This window comes from Poromitra crassiceps (genome assembly GCF_964638095.1).
Source record: "Poromitra crassiceps genome assembly, chromosome: 3".
NCBI classification, from domain to species: domain Eukaryota; kingdom Metazoa; phylum Chordata; class Actinopteri; order Beryciformes; family Melamphaidae; genus Poromitra; species Poromitra crassiceps.
Window position 1 is genome coordinate 75,212,919 of NC_139625.1, and position 16,241 is coordinate 75,229,159.

Consider the following 16,241-nt stretch of genomic DNA (forward strand, 5'->3'; position numbering starts at 1 on the left):
TTACTGTAATTTGGATCTTGTGCGTTTGGGGGGAAAAGCACTTTCAGGTTGAAAAACTAAAGGTGAATCTTTGGTTTTAAATGGCTCTTAATGGGTTAATGGAGTTAACGATCGTCTCTGACTTCCGGTGTGATTTTTAGACGGCACTTTGGGCACAGCATGAAAACATGAAGGCGTACATGGCTCTCTGAAACACCACCTCCTGCAGTTTGGAAATGGCAGCAGTAAATATTGCAATGTGGCTCGTTTGCAGACGAGCTGTACAGCCCGTGTTGTGTGAAGCAGCTGCCCGGGCGGGCTCGGTTGCTCTGGGTTTGGCATGGTGTCTCCTGGGCGGTGAGGTGACCTCATGGTGTCTCCTGGGCGGTGAGGTGACCTCATGTTGTCTCCTGGGCATTGAGGTGACCTCATGTTGTCTCCTGGGCATTGAGGTGACCTCATGGTGTCTCTTGGGTGGTGAGGTTGGTCTGGGTTTGGCATGGTGTCTCCTGGGCGGTGAGGTTGGTCTGGGTTTGGCATGGTGTCTCCTGGGCGGTGGGGTGACCTCATGGTGTCTCTTGGGCGGTGAGGTTGGTCTGGGTTTGGCATGGTGTCTCCTGGGCGGTGAGGTTGGTCTGGGTTTGGCATGGTGTCTCCTGGGCGGTGAGGTGACCTCATGGTGTCTCCTGGGCGGTGAGGTGACCTCATGGTGTCTCCTGGGCGGTGAGGTAACCTCCAGGTTAAAGTATGCAGCAGCGCCGCTTCTTCTTCCCCCCGCTCGGGCCGTTTTTGTCCTTGCTCTCTGCCATTTTCTTCTTGCGGACTTCCCGCATGAGGTCAAAGAAAACCTGAGAGACAGAGAGGGAGAGGTGAGATAAAACCTGAGAGACAGAGAGGGAGAGGTGAGAGAAAACCTGAGAGACAGAGAGGGAGAGGTGAGAGAAAACCTGAGAGACAGAGAGGGAGAGGTGAGAGAAAACCTGAGAGACAGAGAGGGAGAAGTGAGAGAAAACCTGAGAGACAGAGAGGGAGAGGTGAGATAAAACCTGAGAGACAGAGAGGGAGAGGTGAGAGAAAACCTGAGAGACAGAGAGGGAGAAGTGAGAGAAAACCTGAGAGACAGAGAGGGAGAGGTGAGAGAAAACCTGAGAGACAGAGAGGGAGAAGTGAGAGAAAACCTGAGAGACAGAGAGGGAGAGGTGAGAGAAAACCTGAGACACAGAGAGGGAGAGGTGAGAGAAAACCTGAGAGACAGAGAGGGAGAGGTGAGAGAAAACCTGAGAGACAGAGAGGGAGAGGTGAGAGAAAACCTGAGACAGAGAGGGAGAGGTGAGAGAAAACCTGAGAGACAGAGAGGGAGAGGTGAGATAAAACCTGAGAGACAGAGAGGGAGAGGTGAGAGAAAACCTGAGACACAGAGAGGGAGAAGTGAGAGAAAACCTGAGACACAGAGAGGGAGAGGTGAGAGAAAACCTGAGAGACAGAGAGGGAGAGGTGAGAGAAAACCTGAGAGACAGAGAGGGAGAAGTGAGAGAAAACCTGAGAGACAGAGAGGGAGAGGTCAGAGAAAACCTGAGAGACAGAGAGGGAGAGGTGAGAGAAAACCTGAGAGACAGAGAGGGAGAGGTGAGAGAAAACCTGAGAGACAGAGAGGGAGAGGTGAGAGAAAACCTGAGACACAGAGAGGGAGAGGTGAGAGAAAACCTGAGAGACAGAGAGGGAGAGGTGAGAGAAAACCTGAGAGACAGAGAGGGAGAGGTGAGAGAAAACCTGAGACACAGAGAGGGAGAGGTGAGAGAAAACCTGAGAGACAGAGAGGGAGAGGTGAGAGAAAACCTGAGAGACAGAGAGGGAGAGGTGAGAGACAACCTGAGAGACAGAGAGGGAGAGGTGAGATAAAACCTGAGAGACAGAGAGGGAGAGGTGAGAGAAAACCTGAGAGACAGAGAGGGAGAGGTGAGACAAAACCTGAGACACAGAGAGGGAGAGGTGAGAGAAAACCTGAGACACAGAGAGGGAGAGGTGAGAGAAAACCTGAGAGACAGAGAGGGAGAGGTGAGAGAAAACCTGAGAGACAGAGAGGGAGAGGTGAGAGAAAACCTGAGAGACAGAGAGGGAGAGGTGAGAGAAAACCTGAGACACAGAGAGGGAGAGGTGAGAGAAAACCTGAGACACAGAGAGGGAGAAGTGAGAGAAAACCTGAGACACAGAGAGGGAGAGGTGAGAGAAAACCTGAGAGACAGAGAGGGAGAGGTGAGAGAAAACCTGAGAGACAGAGAGGGAGAAGTGAGAGAAAACCTGAGAGACAGAGAGGGAGAGGTCAGAGAAAACCTGAGAGACAGAGAGGGAGAGGTGAGAGAAAACCTGAGAGACAGAGAGGGAGAGGTGAGAGAAAACCTGAGAGACAGAGAGGGAGAGGTGAGAGAAAACCTGAGACACAGAGAGGGAGAGGTGAGAGAAAACCTGAGAGACAGAGAGGGAGAGGTGAGAGAAAACCTGAGAGACAGAGAGGGAGAGGTGAGAGAAAACCTGAGACACAGAGAGGGAGAGGTGAGAGAAAACCTGAGAGACAGAGAGGGAGAGGTGAGAGAAAACCTGAGAGACAGAGAGGGAGAGGTGAGAGACAACCTGAGAGACAGAGAGGGAGAGGTGAGATAAAACCTGAGAGACAGAGAGGGAGAGGTGAGAGAAAACCTGAGAGACAGAGAGGGAGAGGTGAGACAAAACCTGAGACACAGAGAGGGAGAGGTGAGAGAAAACCTGAGACACAGAGAGGGAGAGGTGAGAGAAAACCTGAGAGACAGAGAGGGAGAGGTGAGAGAAAACCTGAGAGACAGAGAGGGAGAGGTGAGAGAAAACCTGAGAGACAGAGAGGGAGAGGTGAGAGACAACCTGAGAGACAGAGAGGGAAAGGTGAGAGACAACCTGAGAGACAGAGAGGGAGAGGTGAGAGAAAACCTGAGACACAGAGAGGGAGAGGTGAGAGAAAACCTGAGAGACAGAGAGGGAGAGGTGAGAGAAAACCTGAGAGACAGAGAGGGAGAAGTGAGAGAAAACCTGAGAGACAGAGAGGGAGAGGTCAGAGAAAACCTGAGAGACAGAGAGGGAGAGGTGAGAGAAAACCTGAGAGACAGAGAGGGAGAGGTGAGAGAAAACCTGAGAGACAGAGAGGGAGAGGTGAGAGAAAACCTGAGAGACAGAGAGGGACAAGTGAGAGAAAACCTGAGAGACAGAGAGGGAGAGGTGAGAAAAAACCTGAGAGACAGAGAGGGAGAGGTGAGAGAAAACCTGAGACACAGAGAGGGAGAGGTGAGAGAAAACCTGAGAGACAGAGAGGGAGAGGTGAGAGAAAACCTGAGAGACAGAGAGGGAGAGGTGAGAGAAAACCTGAGAGACAGAGAGGGAGAAGTGAGAGAAAACCTGAGACACAGAGAGGGAGAAGTGAGAGCAGACATTAAAGGCTTTTGCACACCAAGTCCGTATTTTTCGTCCGAAATTGTCACGTTTAAAAATGAAATACAACCACATGTTCTGTCACTCACGTTTACACACCGACTCCGAAACCTTCGTCCATCATTAAAGTTTTCGGAACAGGTTTGATTTTCTGCATTTTTTCACATCAGTCAAAAGCCTTTCGCGAGCTGTTTGACCCGTCTGTGTCTCTGCTTGGAGGTGCAGCAGAGTCCCACTCAGTTGGATTCTGAGCGGCTCGCTCCACCTCACTGGCCCCTCTCTGCTGCCTCTCCCCGGGGAGCTCCACCTCAGTGGCCCCTCTCTGCTGCCTCTCCCCGGGGAGCTCCACCTCAGTGGCCCCTCTCTGCTGCCTCTCCCCGGGGAGCTCCACCTCACTGGCCCCTCTCTGCTGCCTCTCCCCGGGGAGCTCCACCTCAGTGGCCCCTCTCTGCTGCCTCTCCCCGGGGAGCTCCACCTCACTGGCCCCTCTCTGCTCCCTCTCCCCGGGGCGCTCCACCTCACTGGCCCCTCTCTGCTCCCTCTCCCCGGGGAGCTCCACCTCACTGGCCCCTCTGCTGCCTCTCCCCGGGGCGCTCCACCTCACTGGCCCCTCTCTGCTCCCTCTCCCCGGGGAGCTCCACCTCACTGGCCCCTCTCTGCTCCCTCTCCCCGGGGAGCTCCACCTCACTGGCCCCTCTCTGCTCCCTCTCCCCGGGGAGCTCCACCTCACTGGCCCCTCTCTGCTGCCTCTCCCCGGGGCGCTCCACCTCACTGGCCCCTCTCTGCTCCCTCTCCCCGGGGAGCTCCACCTCACTGGCCCCTCTCTGCTCCCTCTCCCCGGGGAGCTCCACCTCACTGGCCCCTCTCTGCTCCCTCTCCCCGGGGAGCTCCACCTGACTGGCCCCTCTCTGCTCCCTCTCCCCGGGGCGCTCCACCTCACTGGCCCCTCTCTGCTCCCTCTCCCCGGGGAGCTCCACCTCACTGGCCCCTCTCTGCTGCCTCTCCCCGGGGAGCTCCACCTCAGTGGCCCCTCTCTGCTCCCTCTTCCCGGGAAGCGGTGCTGCAGCACCTGGCCACAGCGCACCACAGCCAGCTTGGTGAGGTGAAGGTGAGCATTGATGGAGCGCTGTGTCCAGTATGATGGTAACCATTCCCCGACCTGCTGCCAGCTGCCTTCTCCAGTCTACATCACCGCTGCTGCAGATCAGCCGCTGCTGTCTGTCAGTCATGTTGTAATGTGGATACAGGAGAGGAAGGATATTTGTCTCTATATGTATAGAACGACGAACATAATAAAATGCATCGGACTCAGTATGCAAGGTTTCTGTGCGTGATGGTTCAGATGACGGATTAAAAGAACGCATACTAAACTGTGTGTAAAGTCTTTAAAGGCCGGGTTTTCCGTGGGGAATATGAATATATATTAAATCTCACGCCCCTAAGGTTTTAGAATCCGTTGAAATTTTTGAAATTGGTTGTTTACAGCCTGAGATATCACCAGAAATCCACTCTGTGTGTGTGGGGGGGGGGGGGTGGTGGGGGGGGGGGGGGTGCGGGGACTCGAAATACTACATTTCCCACAATGCACTGGGCTCGCGTGGCCTTCGTTTCCATGCCCACCCCTCAGGCGTTTGGCTGATATCAAACTCCAGTAGGTGGCGGTAATGCACATATATGTTTGCCAACCGCCATAAAACTCAAAGAAGAAGAAGACATGGAGAGAAGACATGGAGAGAAGAAGAAATAAATCGAAAATAAATCGAAAATCAATTGCCTCCAAATTGCACCAAATGTAAACGGTAGTATATATGTCGGGAGATGTCTTCATAAAAAAAATTTCATGCATTTTAAGGCATTTTCGTAGGAGTTACGCGCATCTGATGTTGTAACTATTTTCTGTAAAAATGTGTAAAAACGGGTACATTGCTCAGCGTTGATTTCGTTACTTCAACCCACCTACTACTAGATGTAAAATTTGACGAGCTTTCCAATGCCGCCAGTCCCGTGTCGATTAGTGCTTCCGTTCCCGAGATAATGGTCTCTTTGCAAGGAACTATGGGAAGCTAATATTAGCTACAGCAGGCTAGGCGGTTGACAAGATGGCTGCGTTTTTGTTTTGGTCAAGGCCTCTGAAGGGGCGTGGAGGACCTCTAGAGGCGGGACCATGGCCAACAACAGTTGTAGTTCATAGGTGCACGACTTCCGCAAGGCGGACTTAGGCCAGATGACGCGAAACGCGTCGGCTGGCCCAAAAAATATGTGAGAGATGCTTGATATCTCTGGCAGTGAATATCCAATTTCAAAAATTTCAACGGATTCGAAAACCTTAGGGGCGTGAGATTTAATATATATTCATATTCCCCACGGAAAACCCATCCTTTAAGCGCTGCAGACGTTTGCTGAACATGTGTTGCTCATAAGGCATCATAAGGGCGCTGTGTCCACAGACAAAATATTTTTTCATGGCTTTGGATATCAAAAATCTCAATGCCCAGAGCTTCTAATGCACACAGACCCTTAGTAGCTAACATTAGCTAGCTTGCATAAGGTAAATAGCAAGCTAACATCATCAGCCCAATCAATTTCTCACCCGGAAACCGCTGAAAAAGAAGAGATATCGCTCCAGGCTTTGCTTTTCATGTCTTTTTACTCAATTTTGTTTTTCACTTGAGGCGCCCAGAGTGCTCCGCCAAAAAATGCTAGGTGCCGAGAGCACTGAAATGCCAATTCCGTGAGAACAGTCTATGAAATCTAGGCTGATAATACCCTTATCATATGTGCTAAAGATGTCTGTGCTGCACAATAGATCGCTTATCTCCTGACAGAAAAAAGAATCACCACGAGATAAACTATTTTTCTGTTATTTGCTGGTTCTCAGTCGTGTATTTGTGGTTAAGAAACCTTGTCATCCGACCTACAACATCAAAACACACACCCCCAAACACAAAACTGAAGAAATGGCTTGTTAAAAATGAAGTGAATTTACCACACATCTATTGAACCACGCCTGTGTATAAAGCCTCACTTTCTCCCACACGTACTGCTTCCAAATACAGTGAAAAGAATGGGGTTTGGCACCTTGTCGACGTTGGCTCGTGTCTTGGCGGAGGTCTCCACGTACTGCACCTTCCACTCCCCCGCCCGGCCCCCCGCCTCCTCAGCAGACACCTGCCGCCGCTCCTCCAGGTCCGACTTGTTCCCCACCAGCAGCAGAGGGATCCCCTCCTCCTCCTTCACCCTCAAGATCTGCTCCCTGATACACACACACACACACACACACACACACACACACACACACACACACACACACACACACACACACACACACACACACACACACACACACACACACACACGTCAGATACATTTCATGATAAAACACAGATTGCATCCATCTTCAACTGCTTATCCAGAGTGGGGTGGCAGAGGTAGCAGTTCCAGCAGGGGACCTCAAGCTGCCTTTACCTTGGTAGAGCTGGAATGATTACCGTAATAGATCAGTTGTACTATTAAATTAATCACCAACTATTTTCCACAATAGAGTAATCGGTTTGAGTATTTTTTTTAAGGGGGGGGAGATCCAAATGATCTGATTGCAGGTTCTTAAATTATTGCTGGTTTCTTCACTCCTTTATGACAGTAAACTGAATATCTTTTGGTTGTGGACAAAACAAGACATTTGAGGACGTCCTCTTGGGCTTTGGGAAACACTGATTGACAGTTTTCACCATTTTCTGACATTTTATAGACAAACAACAACTAATCAATTAATCGAGAAAATAATCGACAGATTAATTGACAATGAAAATACTCGTTAGTTGCAGGCAGCCCTATTCCCTGGCCACATTAAGCAGCTCTCACTGTGCGATCCCAAGACGTTCCCAGGCCAGTGTGGAGATGTAGTCCCTCCACCTGGCCTGGTCCTGGGTCTGCCCTGTGGCCTCTGAGAAGTGTCACCTGGCCTGGTCCTGGGTCTGCCCTGTGGCCTCTGAGAAGTGTCACCTGGCCTGGTCCTGGGTCTGCCCTGTGGCCTCTGAGAAGTGTCACCTGGCCTGGTCCTGGGTCTGCCCTGTGGCCTCTGAGAAGTGTCACCTGGCCTGGTCCTGGGTCTGCCCTGTGGCCTCTGAGAAGTGTCACCTGGCCTGGTCCTGGGTCTGCCCTGTGGCCTCTGAGAAGTGTCACCTGGCCTGGTCCTGGGTCTGCCCTGTGGCCTCTGAGAAGTGTCACCTGGCCTGGTCCTGGGTCTGCCCTGTGGCCTCTGAGAAGTGTCACCTGGCCTGGTCCTGGGTCTGCCCTGTGGCCTCTGAGAAGTGTCACCTGGCCTGGTCCTGGGTCTGCCCTGTGGCCTCTGAGAAGTGTCACCTGGCCTGGTCCTGGGTCTGCCCTGTGGCCTCTGAGAAGTGTCACCTGGCCTGGTCCTGGGTCTGCCCTGTGGCCTCTGAGAAGTGTCACCTGGCCTGGTCCTGGGTCTGCCCTGTGGCCTCTGAGAAGTGTCACCTGGCCTGGTCCTGGGTCTGCCCTGTGGCCTCTGAGAAGTGTCACCTGGCCTGGTCCTGGGTCTGCCCTGTGGCCTCTGAGAAGTGTCACCTGGCCTGGTCCTGGGTCTGCCCTGTGGCCTCTGAGAAGTGTCACCTGGCCTGGTCCTGGGTCTGCCCTGTGGCCTCTGAGAAGTGTCACCTGGCCTGGTCCTGGGTCTGCCCTGTGGCCTCTGAGAAGTGTCACCTGGCCTGGTCCTGGGTCTGCCCTGTGGCCTCTGAGAAGTGTCACCTGGCCTGGTCCTGGGTCTGCCCTGTGGCCTCTGAGAAGTGTCACTTGGCCTGGTCCTGGGTCTGCCCTGTGGCCTCTGAGAAGTGTCACCTGGCCTGGTCCTGGGTCTGCCCTGTGGCCTCTGAGAAGTGTCACCTGGCCTGGTCCTGGGTCTGCCCTGTGGCCTCTGAGAAGTGTCACCTGGCCTGGTCCTGGGTCTGCCCTGTGGCCTCTGAGAAGTGTCACTCGACAGAAATTACCTATTTTCAACAGAACAAAGTGTCTCGACACTTTCCTTTCATGTCGCAGGTGGAGAATTTTGTTATGTTGCGGACACAGTCATATCTAGTCACCCATTGTGATTGGGTAGTCACATTGCTTCACACTAACATCGTGAGACATCATAGTTTTCACTGAACAGAATGTCATCATTGATATATTAATCTGTAACTTTCCCATTCTTGTTTAATTAGTTTAGCTTATCTCGTAGGCTAGCAAACATGTTATCGATGAAAGACTGGCAGGACAAGTTAGACAGTATCGCCACCTGTAGGATTCTTCAATGAAAGAATACGAAGATGCACAGATGGCATCAACATCATGGAAAGAGTTTGCTGATACCCTGAACATTAGTATGTTGGTCTGCAAACATCAGTGGAAAAGTCTGTGGGACAGGTAGGCTGTCAGTCAGTACTGTCAGTCCTGTCCTATTGCACTAGCAAACACTGCAACAGGAGGTAAGCTGGGGTTCAATTTAGAATGTTTATGTTGTCAAGTTAAAACCGTCTATTTGGCTCACAGACCTGTGATGTGTAAAGTGATAGTGGGACGTATGGTTGTGGCTCACAGACATGTGATGTGTAATGTGATAGTGGGATGTGTGGTTGTGGCTCACAGACCTGTGATGTGTAAAGTGATAGTGGGATGTGTGGTTGTGGCTCACAGACATGTGATGTGTAATGTGATAGTGGGATGTATGGTTGTGGCTCACAGACCTGTGATGTGTAAAGTGATAGTGGGACGTATGGTTGTGGCTCACAGACATGTGATGTGTAATGTGATAGTGGGATGTATGGTTGTGGCTCACAGACCTGTGATGTGTAAAGTGATAGTGGGATGTGTGGTTGTGGCTCACAGACCTGTGATGTGTAAAGTGATAGTGGGATGTGTGGTTGTGGCTCACAGACATGTGATGTGTAATGTGATAGTGGGATGTATGGTTGTGGCTCACAGACCTGTGATGTGATAGTGGGACGTATGGTTGTGGCTCACAGACCTGTGATGTGTAAAGTGATAGTGGGATGTATGGTTGTGGCTCACAGACCTGTGATGTGTAAAGTGATAGTGGGATGTATGGTTGCAGCTCACAGACCTGTGATGTGTAATGTGATAGTGGGATGTATGGTTGTGGCTCACAGACCTGTGATGTGTAAAGTGATAGTGGGATGTATGGTTGCAGCTCACAGACCTGTGATGTGTAAAGTGATAGTGGGATGTATGGTTGCAGCTCACAGACCTGTGATGTGTAAAGTGATAGTGGGATGTATGGTTGTGGCTCACAGACCTGTGATGTGTAAAGTGATAGCAGGATGTATGGTTGTAGCTCACAGACCTGTGATGTGTAAAGTGATAGCAGGATGTATGGTTGTAGCTCACAGACCTGTGATGTGTAAAGTGATAGCAGGATGTATGGTTGTAGCTCACAGACATGTGATGTGTAAAGTGATAGCAGGATGTATGGTTGTGGCTCACAGACCTGTGATGTGTAAAGTGATAGCAGGATGTATGGTTGTAGCTCACAGACCTGTGATGTGTAAAGTGATAGCAGGATGTATGGTTGTAGCTCACAGACCTGTGATGTGTAAAGTGATAGCAGGATGTATGGTTGTGGCTCACAGACCTGTGATGTGATAGTGGGACGTATGGTTTTGGCTCACAGACATGTGATGTGTAAAGTGATAGTGGGATGTATGGTTGTGGCTCACAGACCTGTGATGTGATAGTGGGACGTATGGTTGTGGCTCACAGACCTGAACTCGGAGGTGGCTGTGAAGGACTCGTGCTCGGTGATGGAGTAGACCAGCAGGAAGCCCTCTCCGCTCCTGAAGTAGTTGTCTCTGATGGCAGCGTAGTCCTCCTGACCGGCCGTGTCCAGGATGTCTATCTGCACCTCCTCCCCGTCCAGAACCACCTTCTTCCTGTAGCTGTCTGCCTTGGTGGGCTCATAATCCTCCACGAACTGGGGTTACAGAGGTGAGGGGGACACTTATTACCACAGGATTTTCATTATCAGCCAGTGATGTCCCTTCATGCACAAATGACATCACTGGTCGACAACTTAACTCAAATCAACTCTCAATAACTGCCGAACTAAATGAATGTCGGTAAAACGGTTTAAGATCATGAGATCATGTGTAAAATAAATCAGCGTTGTTTTTGGGCAAAGTTCTCCTTTGATCATCTGACAATGTATATTGATGTTGATGTCTTGCCCTTTAGGAACACGCCAACATTTTGGGAGATTGGCCTATTTGTCATCTTCCTGATAAGACGAGAAGAGAAATGCTCTTCTCTTCTCTGTGCGTGGCTACAGTATCCGCCGGCCACCATTGTGCAGCACCTGGCTACAGTGAAGATTTCAGCTAAAAACAGGGTGTAAGTGGCCTCTTTTCAAGTCAACTTGGCATCTCAGGGGTTGTGGAGACTTGGATTACGCCAGGTGAGCAGTACGGAAGCATTTTTTACGTTTCTGCTCATGTTAACGGGGGTAGACTACTATTCATTGTGATAAGCTAACTAGCGGGAGGGGCAGGTTGCTATATTTCTACTACATCCACAGAGAAGAGAAGGGACACTATCTTTTCATCTTACTATCGGGAAGATGTCAAATAGAGGAACCTCCCAAAAATATGGGTGTTGCTTTAAGAGGAGTGCTCACCTCGTCGTACATGAACTGCAGGGTGAGGGCGGACTTGCCCACGCCGCCGCTGCCCACCATGATCACCTTGTGCAGAACCAGAGAGGTCTGGTTCTTGTTCTTACCGGACGCCATGGCTCTGCTCTGCCTCACACAGTCTGCCTCACACAGTCTGCCTCACACAGTCTGCCTCACACAGTCTGCCTCACACAGGCTTCACTGACAGCTTCAAGCCCTAAGAAGACAGGCCCGGGAAGAGCGTCACACACACAAACACACAAGGTGCAGGCACAAGCACACACAGTGATGAATCCATAAAGGGACAGCATGTAGTCTCAGTCGCGGGCGCGCGCACACACACACACACACACACGCACACACACACACACACACACACACACACACACACACACACACACACACACACACACACACACACACACACACACGTCTGTGAAACTAGTAACATCCACGTGAGTAAAACATTCTGGCTAATAATTCTGCCCCAAGTTGTCAACAGAATAATATTAACCGACATTCAATAAGCCAACTGTTTAACAGATGTCCAACAGGTTATATGTGACGATTCATGTGCACACCTACATATTACACAGGTGCAGGTGAGTGGAACGGGAAGCAAACACAATCTGTTTGTTGAATTTTAACTAATAAAACAACATCTACAGTTCAGACAAAGAGTTTTGTTTAATGTCAACTAATAAGCTGTTGAAATGTTACAAACACTCTGTACACTCTCTGTAGGCGCGGTGGAGGACTATCCAAATAGTGTTACGTTACCAAAATATATTTCCACAGATCTTGATGTTATAAAGTTACAATGTATTGTGAAATAAGGGGAACAACACTTATGACCAAAGGACCATGTATGACATGAGAGCCTTATAGCATTATGTTCGGTCATAGGGAAGTGAGCAGCTTTTGAACAGTCACACCCAGCTTGTGATAAAGAGCCACTGTAAACATGCTACTGTAAAAATCCACTTGTCAGTGACCTTTACGGCTTGGCCTCACTGCGGGCTTCAAGGACAGGACTATGAGGGCGGCCAACAGGTCAGGTTTTTACTGGAAGCTAAATTAGAGCTGCAACGATTAGTCGATTGACAGAAAAATAATTGGCAACTATTTTGATAATCTCGTTGAGTAATTTTGTAAGAAAAAAGGCAAACTTCTCTGATTCAAGCTTCTTAAATGTGAATAATTTCTGGTTTCTCCCCTCTATGACAGTAAACTGAATGTCTTTGAGTTGTGTGGACAAAACAAGACATTTGAGGACATGATCTTGGGCTTTGGGAAACACTGAACACTTTTCCCATCATGTTCTGACTTTTTATAGACAAACAACGAATCGAATAGTCGACAGATTAATTGACAATGACAATAATCGTTAGTTGCAGCCCTAAGCTAAATGTAGACACTGTCCCACATTCCTAGACACTGTGAACTATGTAGTGAGTCTCCAGGCAAAGCTCCATTTGAATAGAAAGGAGAAGTAAGGATACTACTGCCTTTGCCAAAAGAGGAAGCATAAATCATCATGTCAACATGTCCTCTATGTTTGATCACCTGACAGCCAGGCAGAAACTGGCTACTGTCTGCAAAAACCAAAAACGCAAAATATCCACTTCTTCCTGGTTCCGCCTCCACCCCTGAGGAAACTTCTGATTGGACGAAGACACTAGTCGCCGGCCGCGATTGGCTGCGGGAAAGTGTCATTCAACCGAGTGCGCTGCCGCTGCGAAATGATAACTTGACGGTGAAATACAAATAGGGAGATAACGTTGCAGACGGCTAGTCGATTCCAGAGGTCCACTTTCCCCCAGGGGAGTTCAAGAAACACGATAGAAAAAGCTTCACAGCTGGGCTAGTCTGCACGGAGGAAGCTTTGAGCTGGTTAACCGTCGCTCGACAACAAACAGAAAGTCTAATATCTCACCTGGTACCGTCTTTTCCGTCTTCAACTGACCAATCCGCCATACAACGACTACACATTCAACTTTTACAACTAGGATTTTCGCCCCACCTCACTCCGTCTGCGACTGGACCAAAGAGTGTGTATATCGAGAAGACTAGAGAAACCATTCCATCTTCGAAAAGGGCACACTTCCTGTGTGCAAAAAAACCACAGTTGCTGACTTCTCCCGAGCACCACTTGGAGGCACAAGTGGTAAACTCAACTCCTAAAAAAACATAACGTAAATATTAGCTAAAGAGGTTTCTGTTTTAGTTTAATTCTAATAAATGTGAATGTATGTTTTCTGACAGAGGGTTAATCAGAAACAAAAGGCTGTGCTAGTTTTCGAGACTTTGGCGGAGTGATCCATCACTTCTTTTTTCAATCATCTCAGGATATGACGTCACGGAATTCCTTCTGCGCTTTAAAGTTACAGCTTTTATTTCATTTTATTTGTATTTTTTTTTTTATATTTATTGGGTTCTCAAGCGTATAATAATATTAATAATAATAATAACAACAACAACAACAACAACATTATAATCTAAATAATAATAATATATAAATGTATGAAAGTAATAAATAATCCAAATAGTATATAAAACAAACAGAATCCAGTAGGTCTTGCTTGATGTCAATCCCCAGGTTTTGATGCAGACTACCATGGAATGAAACTAAAGCACTCCGTCTTAAATTTTTTATTATTAATTGAGCACAAGGCAAATAAACAGATCAACGCGTATCGACCTGCTCGGTCTTCATCAGGGTCTCAAATAATAATTTATATTTTTCAATATTGTTCATAAGTTTACTACCCCCCCCCCCACACACACACACACACACACACACACACACACACACACACACACACCCCATCAGCTTTGATGCCTCCTTCACCCCAAATGACTGAGCAGACAGGATGTGACCTTCGACCCCGTGCAGGGTGACCACACTAAACACTGATCAAGCGTGGTTATGGTAGAAGTATGAAGAACCTCAAAAACATGAATAAAACATGAGGAAGCAACATCTGTTCTTACTGTTGGTTTGTTCCACCTCAGGTTTCTCCAAAAACCACAAGATCCAACTTCAGATATAAACCAAATGCACACAAAAACGGACGAATCAAAGGATGAAAGTAAATGACCACGTTCTCCCGTCCAGGGCCGTGCAGAGACCTTTAGAGGGGCAGGTGCTCAATCTTAAAAAGGGGCACATGCAGACCTGCCAAACTTCCAAAATTATTTTAGAGTACCACAATAATGTAATGCTTAGCTCACATGCTTTCACACTACTTCGCTTAGTTTGCACGGTGTCATTAGCCCCGCCATATCAACAAGTTATTTAAATATGAATCGTCCATGAAGAAAACAATCATACAATCATATTTTTTCACATTTCTGAACGAATGGCTGCTCGATGGCAGCTCCGTGATGCCGCCTGTGCAGGAGACCTGGACAAACTGAGGAGCCTGCTGCAGGAAGAGCACTTCAGAAGGTGGATCAATGAGCGGTGCAGGTGGGGGTGGACCCCTCTGATGAGTGCAGCCATGCGGGGTCACGCTGCCTGTGCCTGTGTGGCCTACCTGATCACCAAGGGAGCCCACTCAGCCCAGGTAGACCTAGCTGATAGAGTAGCCTACACGTTTCTCTACAGGGCTCTGCTCTCATCAGGTTCTGTAATCCGTACTGCTGTTCCTGTTGACATGGACAGTGTTCACACCCTCACAGACTCTCCTCTCACCATCAGCGCCGCTCACCGTCACCTGGACTGCTTCCTCCTGCTGCGCCAGGCCGCTGGCATTCTGTCCTGTGACGTGGCTTCCCGCCTGCTGGATGTGGTGCTGTGGTTCAGGTGCGACGCGGCCTTCGTCCAGCTGCTCCTGGACCACGGGCCGACCCCTGCCCTGCTTGACATTGGAGCAGGCACAGCTGGAGGAGAGGGCGGATCCCGAGGCTCTCAGGGTCTTTCTGGAGGCCAAGGCCAACAGGGCAGTCTGGCCCACGTGTGTCGGATCCGGATCCCACTCCCTACCACTACCACAAAGGACTTTGTACGTGCTCCACCCAAACTGACTTGAAGGACTGTCAGTTTATTTATTTTTCATTTCCTAGATTTGGTTCTTCAGTGACTGTGTTTCAAACAAATCCAGGACAAGAGATTAAATACCATCAGCATACACCACCTGGAGCCAATCCTACTACTATAACTGGAGAGCTGTGTGTCCGTGTTGTGCTTGGTCCATCATCTCCAGAGTCCCCATCCTAGAATTCTGTTTATCTTAAGATGACGTGAGGTTCCGTTAGAAACAGCCGATAGAAATACTTTTTACTTCTTTACTTGGTTACATTTCTGAGCCTGTACTTCTTTACTTTTACGTGAGTAAACAAGTTGAATCAGTACTTCTACTTTTACCAGTCTATTTTTACACAAGTAACTGTACTTCCCACCTCCAACTGTCCTGTCCCAAATTAAGTGTACTTTTCATATCTCTGTGAGGCTGTATAGACTGGGCCACTCCCAGTGGGAATGTGGAGCTCGGACTGATGTGTAATGGTAACGGGCCGGGCTTCCCTCAGACATGATCCTACCCCCCCGATCATATGTCACTTTAAAGGACTTTATATTTTGCACTTTGTAATTTGAGAGTGTTTTTCTGTATTGCTCTGTCTTCTACTATTGATGACCGCTGAGCTACATACTTGTACTAAGTCAAATTCCTCTGATGTGGCTATTCAAGTGAATCTTAAATCTTGAATGTCAGTGACACCTGCCCTGTGGCGATAAAGGGTTTCAAAGCCCAGTTGGAACTATGGCGTACCTGACCTGCAGTTCCAGCATCTGGAACAAAGATGGCGGTGTGTCATCAGTTTGGAGAAGAATCAGACAGAGGGTAGACTCAGTTCTCAGTAGGTGGCGCTGTTGGCGGCGCTGATGAAACGTCTGGGAGCCGAGACTAGACAGGCGGAAGACACACACACACACACACACACACACACACACACACACACACACACACACACACACACACACACACACACACACACACACACACACACACACACACACACACACACACACACACACACACACACACAAACTGTGTTGCAGCCACCTGATTTGATTTTTGGTTTTCACTAACAAATGGAACAAGCAGCTGCAGATGTCCTGCCA

General features: G+C 49.1%; 1 protein-coding gene across 1 annotated transcript; it reads right to left on the reverse strand.

Annotated features, from left to right (window-relative positions):
• Nucleotides 1–687: 687 nt before the first annotated feature.
• Nucleotides 688–13,179, reverse strand: LOC310774310 (ras-related protein ralB-A-like). Its single transcript, XM_083634359.1, has 5 exons — nucleotides 13,050–13,179; nucleotides 11,117–11,330; nucleotides 10,209–10,417; nucleotides 6,511–6,685; nucleotides 688–827 (listed from the first exon to the last, which is right to left on the reverse strand). The coding sequence occupies exons 2-5, from the start codon at nucleotides 11,228–11,230 to the stop codon at nucleotides 720–722; spliced, it is 606 nt and encodes a 201-aa protein (XP_083490485.1). The 5' UTR covers nucleotides 11,231–11,330; nucleotides 13,050–13,179; the 3' UTR covers nucleotides 688–719.
• Nucleotides 13,180–16,241: the final 3,062 nt, after the last annotated feature.